This window comes from Gambusia affinis, linkage group LG01 (genome assembly GCF_019740435.1).
Source record: "Gambusia affinis linkage group LG01, SWU_Gaff_1.0, whole genome shotgun sequence".
NCBI classification, from domain to species: Eukaryota; Metazoa; Chordata; class Actinopteri; order Cyprinodontiformes; family Poeciliidae; genus Gambusia; species Gambusia affinis.
This window is the reverse complement of record NC_057868.1, coordinates 34721201-34741755: the sequence shown is the minus strand read 5'-3', so window position 1 is coordinate 34741755 and position 20555 is coordinate 34721201. Positions and strand designations below refer to the sequence as shown.

General features: G+C 36.3%; 2 protein-coding genes across 2 annotated transcripts; both read left to right on the top strand.

Moving 5' to 3' along the window:
* Positions 1-327: 327 nt before the first annotated feature.
* On the top strand, positions 328-5974 carry LOC122838794 (ubiquitin-conjugating enzyme E2 variant 1). The gene is made up of 4 exons (XM_044129742.1): positions 328-608; positions 1898-2046; positions 3021-3146; positions 5048-5974. The coding sequence occupies exons 1-4, from the start codon at positions 587-589 to the stop codon at positions 5192-5194; spliced, it is 444 nt and encodes a 147-aa protein (XP_043985677.1). The 5' UTR covers positions 328-586; the 3' UTR covers positions 5195-5974.
* Positions 5975-11733: 5759 nt separating this feature from the next.
* On the top strand, positions 11734-20272 carry slc52a3 (solute carrier family 52 member 3). The gene is made up of 4 exons (XM_044129620.1): positions 11734-12011; positions 12791-13825; positions 17153-17276; positions 17439-20272. The coding sequence occupies exons 2-4, from the start codon at positions 12825-12827 to the stop codon at positions 17649-17651; spliced, it is 1338 nt and encodes a 445-aa protein (XP_043985555.1). The 5' UTR covers positions 11734-12011; positions 12791-12824; the 3' UTR covers positions 17652-20272.
* The last annotated feature ends 283 nt before the right edge of the window (positions 20273-20555 follow it).

The following is a 20555-nucleotide window of genomic DNA, read 5'->3' as shown; positions in this document are numbered from 1 at the left end:
TAATTTTGATGCATTTGATCTAAGTTAACTGAAAAAGGCTTGAAATATATAAATGTATAAGGAATGTATGAGTTTTACTTTTTAAATTAAAGTAAAAAAATCAACCATGAAGAGGTGGAAACTATATTTAAGAGTATGTTAAATTTTTAAAACAGGGACCTGTAAACAACATTAGTTGTAACACTGTCTGCACATCCTAGAAGTCAAATAATAGACCCATTAATAATTAAAAAGCAGCTGGTGTAACACCGGAGAGCAGCAGCTGTTGTTCCTCTCTGTTATTTTTTACGTTTACCATTAACTAATCTGTCACAGCTCTTATTCACCTCATATTGATTATATGGATATATAATCAATTAACTTGATGTATTTCAAAATAAAGCATGTACTTTATCGCCATCATTTTATTTCCTTGAAAAAAATCAAGTATAATCATTTTTATTATGGCCTCTAGGTTTTTATTTAATTTCCTCCAAAGCAGCAAACAGCGGTAAGCCTTTTCTTAGGAGGAAGCAAAGAAAAAAACAATAGCTACAACGTGCGCGCACCACTGGGCACGTGCGCGTTCCCGCTGCGTAGCGACAAGATGGCGGTCGCCACCGGATCAGGTAAATGATGAAAAAACATCTTTAATCACCCAAAAATTGCCTCTTCTAATTCGCTGATGTATACATCTTCATAACCAATGATTTTTGAATCGATACTAACTACGTAGCATAAGGTGGAGATGTGTTTTATAAAAGATAAACGCGAAATAAAAGCTCCAAAGAATGAATAGGAAGCGATGGCAGCAGCTAAGCTAACCTAAATTTAAAGTTTAAATAACCGATCTTGCAGGATTGGCGAAAGAATTTCTGTACTGTCAATTGGTGACTTTATTGTTCATATAATTTAGCTTAGCAATGTGAGCCTCTAAAACCAAATGTCGCCTACTGTGACCGAGTCCCCTCCACGTACTTATTTGCAACATTGAAATATTAACGGACGCTGAAAACGGATGTCACCGACCGGGGTTTGTCCCCTAGCTGATTGTTGGTGTTGGTGCATCGGCATCCAGGCGTGTTTACGGTCAACAGCGACGGAACCTGCTGCGGTGATCCGGGCTGTGCGGATGCCGGTGGGCTGGAAGAGTGGCTGTGTTTGTTCGGAGGGCGCAGCTCTGCCTCCGTCTCACTGCAGAGGCCAAGTGATGCAGCAGCAGCACGGCGGCGGCACCACAGTAAATCAAAACAATGCGGTGGTTGTAGGCCAAATTCACCAGGGAGGCACAGAACAAAAGAACGGAACAAAAACAGGGCGACATTTCATCATTTTAGATGATCAAAGAGCCACCTGGAGACTCCAAATGTAGCAGATGAAGCTTAAAGTGTTGCACCTTAATTCTTACTAATTGATAAGGGAAAACCACATCTAATTCACAGAAGTGCTTTGATACCTATTGAATAGTCGAAACACTAGATTGGCATCAAAGCACTTTTAATAAAATCCTCCAAAACTCCTCAGGGGTCAGTTTCAGCTTCACTTGGTTAAAAAAAATCTCCTATAATCACTTTTTGCTATTCAATTATTTATCAGTTAGTCTTAAAATAGTAAACCGATTACTGTACTGAACGTTTCACATGTTGATGAGCTACAAATGATTCACTAAAGGAATGTTATATAATTGCATTTTAGGCAATTAAATGTTTATTTTCCTATTTTAAAAAGGAGTAGTATTACATCTTTTAGTGTATTTGTAATATTGTATAAAAGCTTTACATGAAAAATATGGAGAATGTGCCAGTTTTTAAAACTGACACATTGTCAGAATACTTGATTGATTACCCAACTCAGCGTCTCGTCAACAAACAACTTAACGAGACGTATTTACACCTTTTTTTTGTTTTTTCACAAACAGGCGTTAAAGTTCCCCGCAACTTCCGACTTTTGGAGGAGCTGGAAGAGGGTCAGAAGGGTGTGGGAGACGGAACGGTGAGCTGGGGCCTGGAGGACGACGAGGACATGACCCTGACACGGTGGAGAGGCGTGATCCTCGGCCCTCCGAGGGTTAGTGGTGCCGTTTCAACACCTAACGGCCTCGTAAGCCGTTAAGCAGCAGAGGTTAAAGGTTAATGCAGTGCTGTATGACAGGACAGGAAAGGTGGAAGGTTTGAGCTGAACATGGAGATTCAGAGAGCAGATCAGGGAGGAGTAGCTGTGATTAGCACTAGCTTTCCTCTAAAGGCTGGCAGAGTTTTTATCCTTGCATCTCTGCGTTTAAACCACATCAGATGTAATCACAGGCCAAGCAAATATCATTTCTAGTAAGTGAAATCACCAAAAATGTTATTTTTTTAAACTAAACATGAACTATTTTAATTAAATTATCAGATTTTAATGTAGGAACAGGATTGTAGATCCAAAACTTCAAATGGTTTATCCACTTTTTCTTTTTTGTTAAATGAAAACAAAAAAACAGTTTGTTTTATATTGGCCTCAATTTATTAAAACTGATAAAATATTTAATCTATTATTAGCAATAAACACAGGATCTAGTTCAGTCTTCATTTAACTACCATTGTAAATAGAAAAAAAGTAGTAAATTTCCACCAAAAAAAAATCAGAAATGTCGAGATTAATCTCAGAAAGTTTCAAAAAAAGAAAAGAAAAAAAAGGTAAAATAAGGTGCATAAAAAACTGATATAAATATGTATTTTCTTATTTGAAAAAAGGAATTTAAGATTTGATTTGCTTTATAGTGTATTTCTAATATTGTGTAAAAATGAAAAGTCTGCAAAAAATGAAGTTTTTCTTTAATCCAATTACTAACCAGAATAATTTGTTGCAGAGCTACTGGACAGATTCTTCAGAAGAAGTTTTGTTCATTGTTACTTTACTGTGTTTACATGTTTTTAACTGTACGGTAAATATGCTTAGTAAACGTTTGTATTTACACATTAAATATGAGTAGAAGCTGCATCTTTTCCTGTTTCCAGACTCGGCCTGCTAACCTCTCTGTCTGTCTGTCTGTCTGTCCGCAGACGAGTTATGAAAACAGGATGTACAACCTGAAGGTTGAATGTGGGCCAGGCTACCCAGACTCTCCGCCGTTTGTCAGATTTGTGACCAAGATAAACTTGAATGGCGTGCACACGTCCAACGGCGTGGTATGTAAATCCCCAAAGCTACTAACTATGATGACTATGAATGTTATCTTGTGTGATTATCTTTGATTATTTGTTTAGTATTTGCTTCAGGAGTGGCTGTTTAAAACCAGAAGGGACTTTTCCCCATGTCTCCTGTGCAGTGATGAGATTCCTGTTTCAGTTTTATGCTTGTAGGAAAAGAGCTGAAAGATGTTTTGCCTAAATAAATGTTTATAATTTAAAATTGGATGGCTCTATTATGATTTATAAGCTGATTTTGGTTCATTTTAAAGTTAATTTTTTACTTTGTGTCATGTTATAACAACGAACTGTAATGTATTATGAGATAGACCAGCATAAAGTAGCAAGTAATTGTGGATTTTAAGAGTAATTATATATGTTTTTTTCTTCACAAAGACAATCTGAAAAGTGTGGTGTACATCTGTATTCAATTCCCTGACTATATTTTGAAAAACCGCATTTCTATGACAAGCTTTTCACCAAGAAATGTGAATTTTGTCTCATTCTCTGTAAAATAACTCCAGTTCACTCATGTTGGGTGGAAAGTGTGAATATCTAGTGGTCTGGGCTTTGACTAAGCCATTCTTACAAACCAGTAAGGTTTGATTGTGTTGAAACTCTGGCTCAGAGTCTAAAAACACTTTTTAAGTAAATTGGTGGCATTAGATTTTATTTAGGGGTGTTGTAGGAAAGGGGGGGAGTAGGTCCATTGCATAACATAACTTCATTATGCCATAAAATGTGGCTGTAAAATGTAATAAAACATCATTAAAACTGCATTATGTAATAAGTGTTATAAAATCCTTTAACTCATTTTGAATTATTTGTCAACATGTCAATTAACGAGGATTCTGGTTGAGTCTGAAATGGCGACTAAATGACTGAAAGTTTGGACTTTATTGACCAAAGTTTCAATTTAAATGAGTGTAGAATCTACAACATGATTGTTATCAGAAGAATAATGATCAGAGTTTGTTTATTTATCACATAATGTGCCACATTATCACATAATTTCTAAAAAAGAGCAACCTCTGCACTTTGTAATTATCAGTGCAAAATATAATAATGTCATTACACTGCAAAAACAGAAAGCTTTACCAAGTATTTTGGTTTACTTTTTAGTGCAAATATTTTAGCACACTTAAAATAATAAAAAAACTAAATTATAAGTAGCTTTTCAGCAACATACAGGAGCTTGTTTTAGGTCATTCGTTCATTAATGTTAAAGAAAAAGTTAGTTTCACTGGCAGATTATTTCACTTATTTTGTGGAAAAAAAATCTTGTTACAGGTGAATTAATCTGCCAGTGAAATTATACCTTTTTACAATCAATATTATGGATTTATTGACTTAAAAAAAGTTTTGTCTTATTTCAAATGTACTAAGATATTTGCACTAGAAACTAGGCCAAAAGTAAGATTTTGTTTTTAAAGTGTACTAAAAAACACAGATTTTTTCCCAGGTATTTTAGTCTAGTATCTTGTACAAATATCTTAGTACATTTGAAATGAGACAAAATTTACTTGGTCTATAATCCCTTAATTTTGGTTAAAAAAGTTCCTAGTTCCACTGGCAGATTATTTCACTTATGGTGTGGGGAAAATATCTTGCCATTAGTGGAACTAGTACATTTTTATCAATTTTAAGGTTAAAACAAGCTCATACTTTGCTGAAAAGTTACATATAAGTTGGTTTTGTCTTATTTCAAGTGTACCAAGATATTTGCACAAGACCAAGAATACGTTGAGATTTTTTGCAGTGTACATATGTGGCAGAAAGAATTAAAAATGGGTTCTGGAGTTTTATGTATCAACGTTTTATTGCACTTTGAACCCTGATATCATTGCGTGTCGCGGTGTTGGATGTGGAGCTTCACCTCGTTGACGCCTGGCTCTCCGCAGGTCGACATGCACGCCGTGACCCCGCTGGCCAAGTGGCAGAACTCCTACAGCATCCGCATGGTGCTGCTGGAACTGCGGCGCCTCATGATGTGCAAGGAGAACATGAAGCTTCCTCAGCCGCCAGAGGGCCAGATGTACTCCAACTGAGCTTCTGCTGCTTCTCCTGTCATGTTCTTCTCCTTCTTCCTCCCTCCGACTTTCTCTCTGTTTAGTTTTAATCCCTTAATCCAAACTCCATGCCAAGAGACACTCCACCTTCCACCTACAAACATGCACATAAGCAGCAGGAGATGTAAAAGCGCCAGAGCAGAGACATTAAGAGCTACTCAGAAAGCACCTAGATTCTCTTCATTAGTCGTTTCAGGCCCTGGTCTTTCATTAGAAATCATCCAAATACTGTACATTGTACTAATTATTATTTTTTCCAGTTATAAATGTTAAAAATGCTGATTGTATAATAACAAACTTATTGAGTGTTTCTCTTTGTGTGCTGCCTTTTGCATCATAGGAAACATAGGAAACTTTAACATGCATCACCATCCTTGGCTAAACGTGGCTTGGAGAAGATGTACATAAGAATCCCATTTTCTCTTTCTCTTTCTTTCTTCTCTTTTTCTTTTTTTACTGCATTCCACGTGGCAATAAGAATGTCTTTATGTGTTCAGATGAATCTAGATGTGTTGCTGTGGGCTTTGCAAAAATGTTTTTGTACAGGTGCTCTTGTAAATGCATAATGTTTAGACTTGTAAACATTGTGTATTTATCTAAAATTATATCCTAAGAGGCATTGTATGCAATTAGACCTGCATTTATATCATGCTTGAAAAGAAAAGTGAAATCAGCTACCTCTTTTGGCCCAACTCGATGTGATGTACTGCATTATTGTGTTCCTCTCTCCAGTTTCTTTCATAAATCTCTATTCATGCATCTCTGGTGAAGGTCGTTGTGTGTTCTGCCACCACGTGACACGTTTAGTAGATTATTATATCGATAACCAGGAAATAACTTAATTTTTAAAGATAAATTAAAAAGTCAAATTATTTTTGATGATGCTTTTCCTACCTTTTCATCATCGGTCTTAGCTGAAAATAAGCAAAAAAAATATTCAAAATGACAGAAAACCAATTTTTAAAAGCACATTAGATGACATATAGATGCATCTAAATTAATTCAAATTAAATGTTTGGCAGGCCGGTTTAACATAAAATTGACTGAAACTGATTTCTGACTACACATGTTAAGATACATATATTTTCACTTGAGATACCTTTAATTACATTATAACTTATATAAATGTCAGATTTATCATTAAGTTGTATGGAGGCTTCAATTCAAGATTTCTGCAGTGAATTACTATCTCACTGGTTCTGCAGGAGGCTCTACTAATACTTTTCAAAGATGTAGACTTGTATGATTTTGGTTCTGTTTGCAGCCATTTTCACATTTGAGTGTAAACGTTAACTGGGGGGGGATTTGGATTTAAAGTGACAAGACGCCCTTTAACAGTTCAAAATAGGCGGAACTGAAACGTCATTAACTAATAATGATTATTGTGCAAAATAGTATGTAATGAACATGTTCAGTAGAGTTCATATTCACATCCTTACCTGTTCAAGAAAGCTTAACAATTCACCTTTAAATGAGCTGCTGTACTTGCGCATAAAGATATAAAATTTTCTGTTCCTCTTCTTTGTTGGGAATAATTATTGAAAACCAGCGTAGCAGGAAAAATGTAAAGCATAATTTGCATCACTGCTGGTGTTTATCTTTTTAAGGCTCCCTGTTGTTGGGTGTTTCAGTGGAAAGGCGTCGGTATCTAAGCGTCTTCAGGTCACATCCACTACATTTACTGAAACTAGAATTTAATATTTTCATTCACAACGGTCATAAAACCAGGGAGGAACCAAACGTTTGGCTGGATCTCTTGGCATCAAAACCCAGTGGGAAAATTCATGTGTAACGGCAGCAAAACGACACATGCAGGTCCACAAAAAGATAGGAGTGTAAAAATACAAATCTGGAAAAAAAAAAAAGTGAAGAGCTCACAGCACTGAACCCCACTGAAAACATCCTGGTTTTTCCTCCAAATTTTTATTTCTGAACTCTTAAAACATTAGTATTGTTTCCAAATTTATATAAACCCGTTTTCTTTGCATTATTTAAGGTCTGAAAGCACTGCTTCTTTTTATTTTGTCATTTTCAGCAAATAAATACTAAATATTTTGAATTTCAGAAACATGTCAGTAGTTCACAGAATAAAAGAACAAAGTTCATTTTACTCAAACAAAGACCTATAAAAAGTAAAATCAGAGAAACTGATTATTTTAAGTGGTCTCTGAATTTTTTCCAGAACCATATAGATAAAAAACAGAATTAAGAATAAAATACTGACAAAAATTACAAGAATAAAGTCATATTACGATAATAAACTTGTATGAGAATAAAGTCGCGTCATGATTTTATTCTATTATTATAACTCAATTCTCTTAACACTATGTTTTCTTGTATTTTGATTTTATTCTCATAATTTTATACTTTTCAATACACTTTCAATATACTTTAAAACTCCATCGTAGATATTAAATAGTTCAGTCAAGACAAAATTTAAGTATATTAAAGGCCAACTGGCATTTTAAAAATATATACTAAGGCTTTTTTGGGATCTTAATTTTAGATGAATTTCAGACTGTTAAAGGATGCGCTCACATCCAGTACGGATTCTGATTTTATTCACATAAATTATATAAAACGCACTAGATATAATCTGAAATGAAGCTGCATAATCTACATCTAGAGCTTGCTGTGACATTTACTAAGACGGAGGCTCAGAGTTTCTACTGTATCAGCTAATAATAATTTACCAATCATGTCCTATTTTTAAATGTTGACAAAATACTAAGGGTGCAACGCTGCAGTTTGCAAATATTAGTGGTGATGGTATATTAGACAAATTACACGACAGAGATTATGGAAAAGAAAACTGATTTTAACTTTTTTTTCTCTCCAGATAATATTTAGGAAGCATAGCTGCTAACTTAAACCTAACTTTATCATAAATATAAAGTGAAAAATGCCCCACAATGTTTTTGTTTTTACAATCTTTTCCCAGAGAAGCAATAAAATGGCTACATGGACAGTGCTGGGATTTTATGTATATAAAAGTTAGAGGAAGTTTTGACTGAAAAACAACAAAACGGACAACATTTTAGCTGAAATCAGCAGAGCAGAGAACATGTGGAGGAAGCACACATGACCTTTTTCTGAGCACATGATGCTGACTGTTACTTTGTGTGATCATTTTTAAAAAAAGCTTCCTTTTCTTATTAGAAAGTGGAAGCTTAATGTCAGATGTCTGTCAAGTTAAAATAAAGTCACAACAGCAGCTTTGACAAACACAAACAGAGTTTTAAAGCCACATTTTAAAGATTTGTTAATTTAAAACTAGCTACTATCTAAATGTAATATATTCACATATTTTCATCAGTAATTTAGTTCAAAAGGTGAAACTCAAAGAGATTAATTGAAAAGGTCGAAATGAGAATTTGTTCTACATAAAAAAAATCATGAGTTTGTTACTTATTAGTAAAATAATTTATAAAAGTTAAGTGAGACCTTCTTACTGCTGTTTGTTTATAGGTGTTTTAGTTTCTCTCCAGTGATAAAAGACATGCGTGTGGCTGCATCACGAGTTCGTACCTAAATATCTCCAGAAAAACCTCAAACTGTCACTAGATCCTCATTTTTTTATTTTTAAACTTCTACTTCACCAGATAAATTTCACAAGAACCACTTGACCAAGAAAGGAAGCAGCACACGTCACAATAAAGACAGAAAGAATAAAAATGAATATTAAAAATATGTAAAATATTAACAATTTGACAGTAAAGTGTAAAAAAAACCAAGCAGTAGCAAGATAAAGATTTGGAAAACTGCTGACATCTGTAATTGTTTAATTTATTTTTGTAGATTGCTTTAGATTGAAGCATGTGGAAAATATAAAAATAAACTGTTTTCAGATGCTGCTACACTACTCGACTCTTTATGCAGAGCAAAGCAGCCTCTCGCTTCACTCTGGATCGACTCCAGCTCCTTTCTCAGGGGAATTGATCTCAAGACGTTATTGATTTCTCACGATCAATGCGATTTCTCTGACCTTCGAGCTTAAAACTGAGCTTAGTTTTTCTTCTTATTGATCTTAACTCATAGATCAATAAAACATCTTGGTTGAGGCATTCACATCAGACTTTAAATTAATTATATTTTCACAAGTACTAATGACTTAATGACGTCCATGACATTTATTAAAGTTTTTCATGCTATTGGTTGTATGCAACATGTTTCATTTAAATGTTGATAGGAAATGTTTCATACAGTCTTACATTTTCAGTTTTCTAACAACCCAGTAAGAATGTTTTTAAGTGCGTTTAAACATTCACCTGGAGCTGCATTTTTTACATAACTTGTGATTTTTCAGTCCTTACAACCTGGTAAAGTTTTGACAGGCTGTGGAGAAAAAATCTGTATGATAACAGATCAGGCTGAGACTCTGGCAAATGGCAAAACTTTATTTCGTCTGCAGACGGAGAACAAACACAGCAGTGAGCTGCACTGAGTTCTGATTTGGAGCTGCAAGCCCTCACAATATATAGAACTCATGTTACACAATGCAGTCATTCCAGTTTCAGTTGAACAGTATACAAGCCACGTAAACCACACTGGAGGGTCAATTAACTCCTTGGATGATAAACATCTTCTTGTTCAAGTATGTGAGTTTCCAAAAATCAGGTTTACTAATGGAACAATTTTGCATAAAAAGAACATTGTCAAACCAGAATATCCAGAAGGTGCACCAATTTCTTAAAACTCTGAGCTGGTGATTTTCCATAGAGAAACTTCTTAAGACTCAGGGCTTATTCCATCACACTATATCTATCTAAACCATCTGTTCTTTTCTGTTAACAAATACTGACCCTTGTTGTGGTATGTATGGTGAAGCATTGTCACCATCAGCCTGCTGCAATTGCTGCAGGGAGAGGTCAACAGAAAACCTTATCTAACTGGTTCTGCAGAGACTCTCTAGCCTCATACTCTAACAGGTTGAACAAAACTAATGTGCTTAAATAAGTAAAAGAATTAAATAAATTTATTAAGAGACATAATAAACAATTTTTACTTTACAATGCATTATGGCTCGAGATGCAGCTTCTTCTAAACCAATTTGTGGTTTCCTTCGAGGTCAGAACCGCTGATTCTCATTTAATGGATAAGAACTAGAACAAGTGAAAACATATTTGTATAAACTTTAAATGATTACAAGCGACAAACACTGCACAGAAAAATGTGCTGGAAGTTAAACAGTAACATGAATGCTATGTTGTAGTGATGCATTTACTGACTGAAAAAAATGGACAGATTTAGTTGTATTTAGTGAACCTACAAAGAAAAGAAACAAAAAATTGGACTTTCTTTGTATCGTTCTCTAAATCACTGTCCAAAAACTAGTTTATCCGATTTTTAATTCTGTCTTTAGGAGGAAAACTCTAGAGTTACAAGACCAGCCGCAGTGATCTTTTTATGACGTCAGGGTTGTTTAATTATTGACCTGCAATGACCTTTGTTAACATCGGGAAACTGACGCTCCCAATGAGACGCAAACATGCTGTAGTTTCACGTTACAGCCAGTAGGGGGTGGTGAAGGTTAAAGGCTTATTGTGTGACAGGAAAGAGGGAAATATTCAATAATCTGCAGTTTAATAGAAGCTAAAAACTCTTATAGAAGCAAATACACCAAAATTCAGTGTAAGTGACCATAAAAAGTAAATATTATTATTATTATTTTTTTAGCGTAATAATTAACTTTTAATGTCTGTGTTGCAACAGATGGCGCTTAGGTTTTTTCTTTGTTTTATTATCTGTGCTGTTTATTTAATTTCTTTTTTTGTAATTTATATTTAATAAGTCTGTTTTAATTATCTGAAGAAACTTAGTTAAGTGATTATTTTCTTTTTTTGCTTGAAATAAGAAATGTTTACCTCTAGACTTGAAGTTTACTTTGTAACTATTGATATTCTAGTTTCTAAAATATATTTATAAACAGTAATATTTTATTAATATCCTACTGAGACCATTAAGTACAAAACACTTCAGAAAAATATTCTTAAAAAGAAATGATCTTGTAAGAAAGCAAACAAGCATAAATCTCTTTAATATAAGATATTTAATCTTAGATTTCTGTTTTTGGAGTGCAGATTTGGTTGTTGACTTGCTTTATTTATTAGTTTATTAATTGTGGATTACTTATTTTTATTTCTTAGAGAAACTCCTAGTAAGTTATAATTGTACTTTTGCTGTTTTGTTTGTATTTCTTCTAATTCAAGTAAAGCACTTTGAAAGGCCTTGTTACTGAAAATGTGCTATATAAATAAATTTACCTCATTTCCTAATGTAACAATTTTAGTAAATATAATGTAAAAAAACAAAAAGTAACATTTAAGTACAAATATTGCAAATTTTTTTTGCAAATATTTCAAAATTAGCTCCTCAAAATCAGTGATTTTGATTGCAAAAAAAAAAGACAAAACCAATCACAGAACTCTGAAGGAATAGATGTTCGATATTATTTAATTTTAAAAAGTACTTATTGAAAGCAAATATAGCTTCCTAATGAATATTCTAATAGCTTGTTGGTGGGTTTTATTGGAACGTTTTGGCACACTGGCCCTTTAAGAACATTCAGGATCTTGATCTGGCCCAAAATGGTTCTGATTTTGACCCAGAGTGGTTTGACTTCCTCATCAGCAGTGAAGAAAGTGCAGGTTTAGGCCCGCCCCATGGTGCAGCGGACTCTGACCCACTCGCTGTAAGTCCAGGATGTTTGTGCAGAGACAGCCCGTCGGCAGCCTCTTTGTCTCCTCGTACAATGACAGACGGTCCAGAGCGGCGCTTTGAGGAACTGCAGAAACTTGTAAGTACATTTAAACACCCAGCAGTCGTCTGAGTGATTGATTTCCTAACTGACAGAAAATCAGAGCAAATAAAGTTTTGCTCTGAAGATTTTGTTGTAGTTTTGAACATTTTAGACCAAAGGGATGTGAAACCCAGAGAGACGTGTAGGATGTACTCTAATTAAATCAATAAATCAACCTGTGTATGACACAATTTCCTCTAAAACTTCAAAAATAAGAGCCTTGACGCATCTATTCTATGCTTTTGACTTAAAAAATTAATTGTAAAGCTAATTAAAATAAGCTGCCTGTCTGAACGCTGCAGACTGTAGACTTTACTTTGTATGTATTCTTGTTACTTCATATTCCTAATTCTCATTTATACATTAGATAGTGTCAGCATCTTTATCGGTCAAAAGAAATTTAGTGACATTTGAAGGAGCACAGGTGTCAAACTCCTGGATAACATTAATAAAGGGCAGATGTCAGAATTCTGAGATTAAAACCAGAATACTGAGATTAAAGACATAATTTGGAGAAAAAAGTCAGAATTCTGAGATTAATTAAGAATTCTGAAATTAAATGCATAATTCTGGTTAAAGGCAGAATTCTGAGGAAAAGACAGAATTCTGAAAAAAAATCTGAATTTTGAGATTAAAGTCAGAATATTTTTTTCCTCAGTGGCACTAATCCTCTTCCTGTCAGTTCAGTGAGTTGTGTTAAAGTAAAGCCTTAACTCCAATAACCAAATGAAGCTTTCAGCTCTATCGTCTGGATGTTTCTGCGTTTCTTCCTGTAGGTATGACCGATCTCTAGACGGATCTGGCTGAAGCATGGCGCTGCAGGTGCATCTCCTGGCCTGCGCCTTTGGCCTGGGCTCCTGGGTGGCGGTGAACGGCCTGTGGGTGGAGCTTCCCCTCATCGTCAACGCTCTGCCTGAAGGCTGGGAGCTCCCCTCGTACCTCACGGTCATCATCCAGCTGGCCAACCTGGGCCCCCTGCTGGTCACCCTCATGCACAAACTGCGTCCCGGTCGTCTCAATGAGCGTGCCGTCATCTACTCCATCCTCTCCATCGGCATCGCCTCCTGCATCCTGCTCGTCTTCTTCTGGGACAAAACAACAGTTGTGGCGGGGGCGTCACACAGCACCGCCTTCTTCATTATCACCTTCTTCCTCTCTCTGGTGGACTGCACATCTTCAGTGACCTTCCTACCTTTTATGATGCAGCTTCCAGCTAAATACTTCACCACCTTCTTCATTGGAGAAGGGTTGAGTGGCTTCATCCCCGGTGTCATTGCTTTGGCGCAAGGTGTCGGCATGGCCAAGTGCGTCAACAGCTCCCACACGTCAGGAAACCACTCAGACGAGGTAGTGTGGTCATCGCAAACACAGTATCTTCCTCCAAACTTCTCCACAGAGGTGTTCTTCTCCTTCCTGGCGGCCATGATGTGCATTAGCTTGGCTGCGTTCGTCGGGCTGAACAGGCTGCCTCGGACATACGAGCTGTCTACGGAAAACCTTGTGCCGGACACGGTGGGTTCAGTCAGCTCTGGGCTGGACAACCCAGCAGTAGAAACTGATGGCAAGAAAAGTGAGCAGGAAGGAGAAGAGAAGAGCAAACCTCTGCTGGCTGAACCACAATACTCCATTTCCAAGCTGGTCTTCATGTACCTCCTTGTGTTTTGGATCAACGCTCTGACTAATGGACTGCTGCCATCAGTCCAGACATACTCCTGCATGCCGTATGGGAATCTTGCCTATCATCTGTCTGCAGCTTTGGCCTCAGTGGCCAACCCAGTGGCCTGCACTATTGCAATGTTCTTCCAGAACAGGTAAAAATAAATACTCATCATAGAATTTAAGTCATGAAACTCATGAAACATGAAGCACCGCAAAGCGTTGACACTACAGTGAGCGTGTACAAGCTTTTTGTCACGTACGAGCTGAAAAAGACGATCACTTTGTTTTGCATTTAACATTTTTATAAATAGAATTTAATTTGAAAGTCGTAGTTTGGTCCCAATTTACTGAATTGTGTTTGGGAGGCCAGACAAAATCTGCAATAGACTGACGACCTGTCCAGGGTGACACCGCCTCTCGCCCGAAACGTTCGCTGGAGATAGACACCAGCACCTCCTGACCCCACTAGGTGTACAGAAAATGGATGGATGGATAGAGACCAGACAAAATAAGTCAAGTGGCCGCAAATGTCCCCCACACCCTACTTTAAACCCCCTTGCTCTGCAGGTAGAGTAATTAGAAATGAGGAATAACAAGAGGACCCTTGCTGCTTATGCTAGATTTCTTAAGGAAAACAGAAGTCAGGTGCTATAAATCAACTTCAGTTGATTAGCAAGCAAAACAAGCCAGCAATGAAAAAAACTGAAGCTGCCATCCAGAAATGATTCGAACATGGAGAGAAAAATTATGCAACAGCAGAAAACATTTAAAACATTGCAAGCATGGATATCCCAGCAAATTCTGGGATGTTCAGAAGAAAATAACAAAAACACTGAATTGGAGAAATTGGAGAATTTGGAAAAGTTTCTCCATAAAGGAATTTGCCAACATGCAACTGGTGGAACTTCAAGATTTCTGGTTCACTGAGATTTGGACAAATTAGACCAATGTAGAAAAGTTTGGCCATAATACACAAATTGAGGTGATGATTTGGACTTTTTTAAATCCATATCCAAGTTAATCTGGTAGGGTCACAGGCTGTGTGCTTTCAGAGCCACCAAAGGGAAGTGGCTCATAACTTTCAGTCAGCATTCACTTGAGCAATACACTGATGAATCGTTTGGAGGGGATTTCCACTGTATCTGGTTGATCCAAGTATCATGCCTGTCTTGCAAGCTGCCTGAATACATTTAGTACTTCAAATCCTACTGAAGCTGAACCAATTTCCTCGTGGTACGATCTACATCAGAGTCATCTGATCAGATAATTTAATCAGGCACAAATAGACTATGCTGTTGTAGACTACTGACTATCATTATGTCACAGTAGTTCTGAAATCCTGCGACAGACTGGCGACCTGTCCAGGGTGAACCCTGCCTCTCGCCCGGAACGTAGCTGGAGAGGAACCAGCAACCCTCCCGACCCCATTAGGGACAAGGTTGAACAGAAAATGGATGGATGGATGGATAGTTTTGAAATCCAGAGCCTTAGAGCTCATGGTAGTCACAGATCTATGATTACCTCCAGAGTCGGACGAAAGGAGTCATTTTGGTGGGTTGACTCTTAAAATAAAATGTCATTCTATAATCGTACTATCAGACAAGTTAAAAAAAATTCCATCCAAGTGGGTGGGGCCAAAGGACACTGAGGGGCGTGGCCAAGTTTGGATGAGCAGAGCGATAGTTTGTTAGTTATGATTGGTTCTTTTTCATCCAAGGAATACTCCGGTTTTAATGGAATAGTGAAAGCAACGTGATTTGAAAGACATAGAATTTCACGTATTTTTGACCTTCTTGGTGCTCCATAGCTGAGGAGCAGGAATGTCAAAAGTGAATTAGCAACAGACTGTGAGGTATAAATGGAAATCACCACAAATTATTGTTTGTTTGCATGAATATATGTTATCACATCAGTTTCACTTCACAATCAGATTGGTGGCATGAAGACAGCGACACAGAAATGCCGTTTTTGAGCAAAACTGCATGAAAAGTCACGATGTTAAAAACATCCATTTCCCCCATGTGTGTGACGCTTATGGTTCAACCCAAGTAGGGCACCACTAAATGGAAGAATTAAACAAGTCTACACAAAAGTAATTTTTACAGAAACACACCGTTAAGGTCCAATTTCTACACTTTATCTACAAAAGAGGTTTATTTTTCTGGTTTAGTTACATTTTAACAGAGTTTTGCATAAAAAAATGTCTGCAAACTTTACCTGGAACATGGAGGACCGAATTTTCCACTTACTGCAGCTAATGGTGGTGACACAAGCCAGTGAATCAGGGAGTGTTTAATTTTTTCCCATGACCGTGTTGACAGCGCAGTGCATCATCAGGACATTAGTCATAAATTCCCCAGGCTCTGTGGGTTGTGGGGTTGCGTCTCTGTGGAGTGGGTTTGCTTCAGACAGCTGTCTCTACATCACATCGCTATCTGGGGAGATTATTTGATTTCTTTCTCAGGTTTATAAAACACTCTACAAAATTATTTCTTTACCGCAAGTCATTTAGTTTGAAAAGTCACCAGAAAAACGATTAATTTGTCACCAGGTTTGACTATAGCAACACAAATTTGTTTTAGTGCATTGACCAAAAATATTCATAGCCCTTGCAGATTTAAAATGTAAAATATTTTCATTTAACTTATTTTCTGATAGGAAAGGCAATAATAGAACACCATAAGAGAAGGATTAATTAAAATAAAAAAGATTTTTTGTTCAGATTTTAATAAGAATGGTCAATTAATCAGATGAGAAGATTCATTTAAGCAGCAATCAAATTCCTTTTACCAATAAGAAAATAAACATTTACACAACATAAGATAGCACTGCTTTAGTACGTGATCATTTGCAGCAAAGGATGCATCTACAATTAAAAAAATACTTTTAACATAAAAATGTGAAAAGTTGAGTCATTTCTGCTTGGCTTAACATCAGAAATAGCTTTTTTTTTTTAATTAATTTATTAATAATTAGATGGCCAAAGGTAATTATTTTTTTTTTTTTTTTTTGCTAAATTTGAAGCGGTTGAAGCAAAAACCTGAGGAGTTTTAGGGGAAACATATTTATAGCAAAGTTATTTTTATTTTATTTTAATTGTAAAATGGATAAATCTTTTGTACAGTTTTGGTTTAAATACTGCTCTGACTTGTTCTTTCAACAAATTGTCTTTTTACTTTCAAATTCAAAAATACTTTATTGATCCCAAAGGGAAATTAAATGTTGTCATAATCCATTAATTCAGAACTTTTTTTTAAAGAGTTACTGTAAATGGTGATGACTGTTGGCAGGAAATATCTCTGGTAGCAGTCTGCATTACAGTAGATCTGAAGAAGCCTCTGACTCTGTTTAAGTTAACGATTAATCAATTACTAAATTAGTTGACAATTATTCCTATAAAATCAAGGTGAAACTTCAAAAGATAACCTGCTTTAGTCTTTCATTTATATCAGTAGCTAACTGACTTTGTTTGTATTCAGGTCTCTGATGTTTCTTTGCGTCCTGACCGTGTTGGGTTCAGGCTTCGGCGGCTACAACATGGCCATGGCAGCTCTCAGTCCCTGTCCTTTGCTGCGTGGGTCTGCGCTGGGAGAGGCGATCATTGTGAGTGCAATCACTGAGTCATTATTTGTCCGTGTTTTTATCAGAACGGTGATAAAGTTCAGCACGGCTGATGACGAAACAAGGTGTAAGTGTGTCAGTATGTTCCCGTTTAACAACTGAGATAAGCAGGTGAGTCCTCACTCCTGTTTTTATCCCCAACAGGTGCTCTCTTGGCTCTTGTTCACTGGGACGCTGTCTTACGTTAAGGTGATGGTGGGAGTCATCCTGAGAGATCGCAGCCACAGCGCCCTCGTGTGGTGTGGAGCTGCAGCACAGATGGGCTCGCTGGTCGGCTCGGTCACCATGTTCCCGCTGGTTAACGTTTACCAGCTCTTCAAGTCGGGAGACTTCTGCAACACTGTCTGTCCGTTATGACAGTCAGCCTGAAAGTCTCAAGACTCTCAAGCACAGAAACAGATCTGCGCTTCAGGAAGTTTGTGTATTTAATTACTTTGAAGCAGCGAAATGCCAAAATACTTGACAGTGTTAAGGCCAGGCTAAGAAAAAATAAAAATAAAAGGTAACACTTTATTTGAAGGCGTGTGCATAAACATAACACTTGTTATGAACATGAAGGAGTCCTCATTCTTTTTGTAAATAATGACACTTTTAATACAAAGCTGCATTAAAAGTGTCATTATTTACCTAATTACACTTTACGAAGCCTCCTTCATGTTCATAACAGGTGTTATATCATGTTTATTACAGTGTCATGTCAGTTTTGTGCACACCAATTCAAATAAACTGTTACAGAATAAAAAAAAATTAAATTACAAAAAAATGGCATGAAATTACAAAAATGGTAGAATGAAGTTGTGTGAGAATAAAGTCAAAATATTAGCAAAATAAAATTGTAGAAGTAATATGAGAATAAAGTCACAGAATCACATGAATAAAGTAATATTACAAGAATAAAGTCAAAATAATACGTAGATAAAGTTGTAATGTTATGTCATAATATTTTGAGAAAAAAGTCGTAAAATGACTAAAATAAGGTTTTATTAAACATATTAGCATGAGGCTGTTATAATAATCTTATTCTGATGTCTTATTCAGTATATTCATTTTTGTAAAACCAATTATCAAATTATAATTTCCCAACACACCACAGTGGTAAGAGAGCTTCTATGTGTCAGACTTTATTCTAATAATAATGTCACTTTTTTATTGTATTATTTTTACTTCATTCTCATGATTTTATTTTATTATCCATTCTTAAACTTGGCTCTATTACTCAGTCTCTAAAAGCTCCATGACTTCTTGTGCAACCATTATAGACTATTTTATTATTACTATTTTTAAAAACACAGCCTTCAGTAGGTGATAATCTAAAACCTAAGAACCGTCTGCCATCAGGTCACAGGACTAAAATCCTGATTGTTACCGACAATTTTCACTCTGCTAAGTTTTTATAAATGTTTACTATTATATTCTGTGCATGCAACAACATGCAGAGAAAATGCATAACCTTTAAAGTGAATATCTACTGAATGGAAGAATCCTGCATTGTACTTTTCTGGCCAGCAGATGTCACAAACACACTTTTAAAACACGAACGCACTCATCAGTGAAACGCATCGATTCCTGTTTAACCTCCACCTGTAACCTCAACATTTTAATGCACTTTGCAATCTAATAAATTATTCTTCTTTACATCTAAATCAGCATTTCAGGTGAAATTGTATTCTTTTGGATTATTGCTCCTAATTTTGCTTTTAATCTCAATCGCCACCTTCATTTACTGTGTGGTAGCCAGACTATAAAAGTTTCTTCAAGGTTGAATTATGTTAAAGTTAGAACCTCGATTTTAATCTCGATTAAAAGTTATGAGCTGCAATAAAGATAAAAAATATGCTTAATTTTATTTAATATCTCATTTAAAATGCAGCTTTGATAATTTTAAATGGTTTTCAGCTCTGGGAATGATTTTACAGCAGAATAATTTCAGTAACTTAATACAATATTAAAAAGCTAAATGAGAATAATGGGTGAATAAACATACATTTCGGATATATTTAAAGAACAATTACATATCATCTGACCTTATTTAAGATTTTAGGGCAAAACATTCAAATTTTTAAATGAAATAAAGGTTTTGTTTAGACTGTGGAGAAACCCAGTTAATTATAAACACTAAATATTCAACTAAATTCAAATTGAAAGATACTTTATTGACCCTAAAGTGAATATTGTTGTAATTTTATATTTCAAATAATTTAGAAATGCTTTGAAAAATCTCCAAATAAACATGTGTCCGCTGTACAGTGATGCTAACTGCATTAAAATAAAATATATGACTTTATCATCTAAAACATCTGTGTATTAATTTTGTGGTTGTTATAAAATAAAAATAAAACTTGTTTTACAGCAACACCTCTCTTTCACAGACCTCTGCTTCTAACATTAAATAATCAGCCTGAAAATGTACAATGTTATATCGGATTGAAAACTGGCCACCAAATTATACTCCTCGAAATGCTGGCAGCGGCATTTTGAGGAGAACCACGAGGATCAGAGGGTGGTTTCCCCTCAGCAGCTGTTCTCCATCCTGACCCTTCAGACTGAGAGTTAGAGATTCCCCGGCCGACGTCTGTGGGGTGGGGGAGGAGTCTAATTACTGACACTCAGCGGGGGCCGATGGCTGTTGCTCCTGCCGGCGGTCACTTGGGAGCTTTTTTGACCCCAACACGGAGTAAAAACAAAAAGATAAGGAAGGCCACAATTAGCCCTACGCAGCCTGCGGGGCTCGGGATCAGTGGAGGAGAAGCGCAGATGGGACTTTCTCACTTGGATTTGCTGAATCCACATTGCAGTGCGTGTAAACCGAGCAGAAATCACTGCACACGGCCGCAGATGCGAGTTCGCAGGATGGAGTCTTACAAAATCTTAAAGGCAACCCAGTGTGTCTACATGGTCAACACAAAACAAGCTCATTACGCCACCCAACTCAACGTTTACACTCACACATGAAAATGGCTGCAAACAGATGCGCAAATATACAACTGTTGAAAAGCAGAAGTAGAGCCTCCTGCACGGCCAGCAAGTGGTTTCTGGATGATAAATCAACAACAAAACACTTGTCTTTTCCAGCAGCACATATAGTGGCAAAACCAGTTGACCAAACATGCTGGAACTCCATTTGGGTTGCTAGGTAACAGGGCTGGGCTCATCTGGGGTTGCCAGGTAATGGCGCAATGCCTATCAAATGTTACTTAACAACTGGGATGTTTTTGAAACTGCTCATTTTCCAGACATCAAAAAGCATCCACTTATTGCCTG

Excerpts from the sequence above, each read along its gene's own strand:
- LOC122838794 (XM_044129742.1), top strand. The coding sequence starts at position 587 with ATGGCGGTCGCCACCGGATCAG. Across the intron at positions 2,047-3,020 it reads TGATCCTCGGCCCTCCGAGG|ACGAGTTATGAAAACAGGAT; the intron begins GTTAGTGGTGCC and ends GTCTGTCCGCAG. Across the intron at positions 3,147-5,047 it reads TGCACACGTCCAACGGCGTG|GTCGACATGCACGCCGTGAC; the intron begins GTATGTAAATCC and ends GGCTCTCCGCAG.
- slc52a3 (XM_044129620.1), top strand. The coding sequence starts at position 12,825 with ATGGCGCTGCAGGTGCATCTCCTGGCCTGCGCCTTTGGCCTGGGCTCC. Across the intron at positions 13,826-17,152 it reads GCAATGTTCTTCCAGAACAG|GTCTCTGATGTTTCTTTGCG; the intron begins GTAAAAATAAAT and ends GTTTGTATTCAG. Across the intron at positions 17,277-17,438 it reads CGCTGGGAGAGGCGATCATT|GTGCTCTCTTGGCTCTTGTT; the intron begins GTGAGTGCAATC and ends TATCCCCAACAG.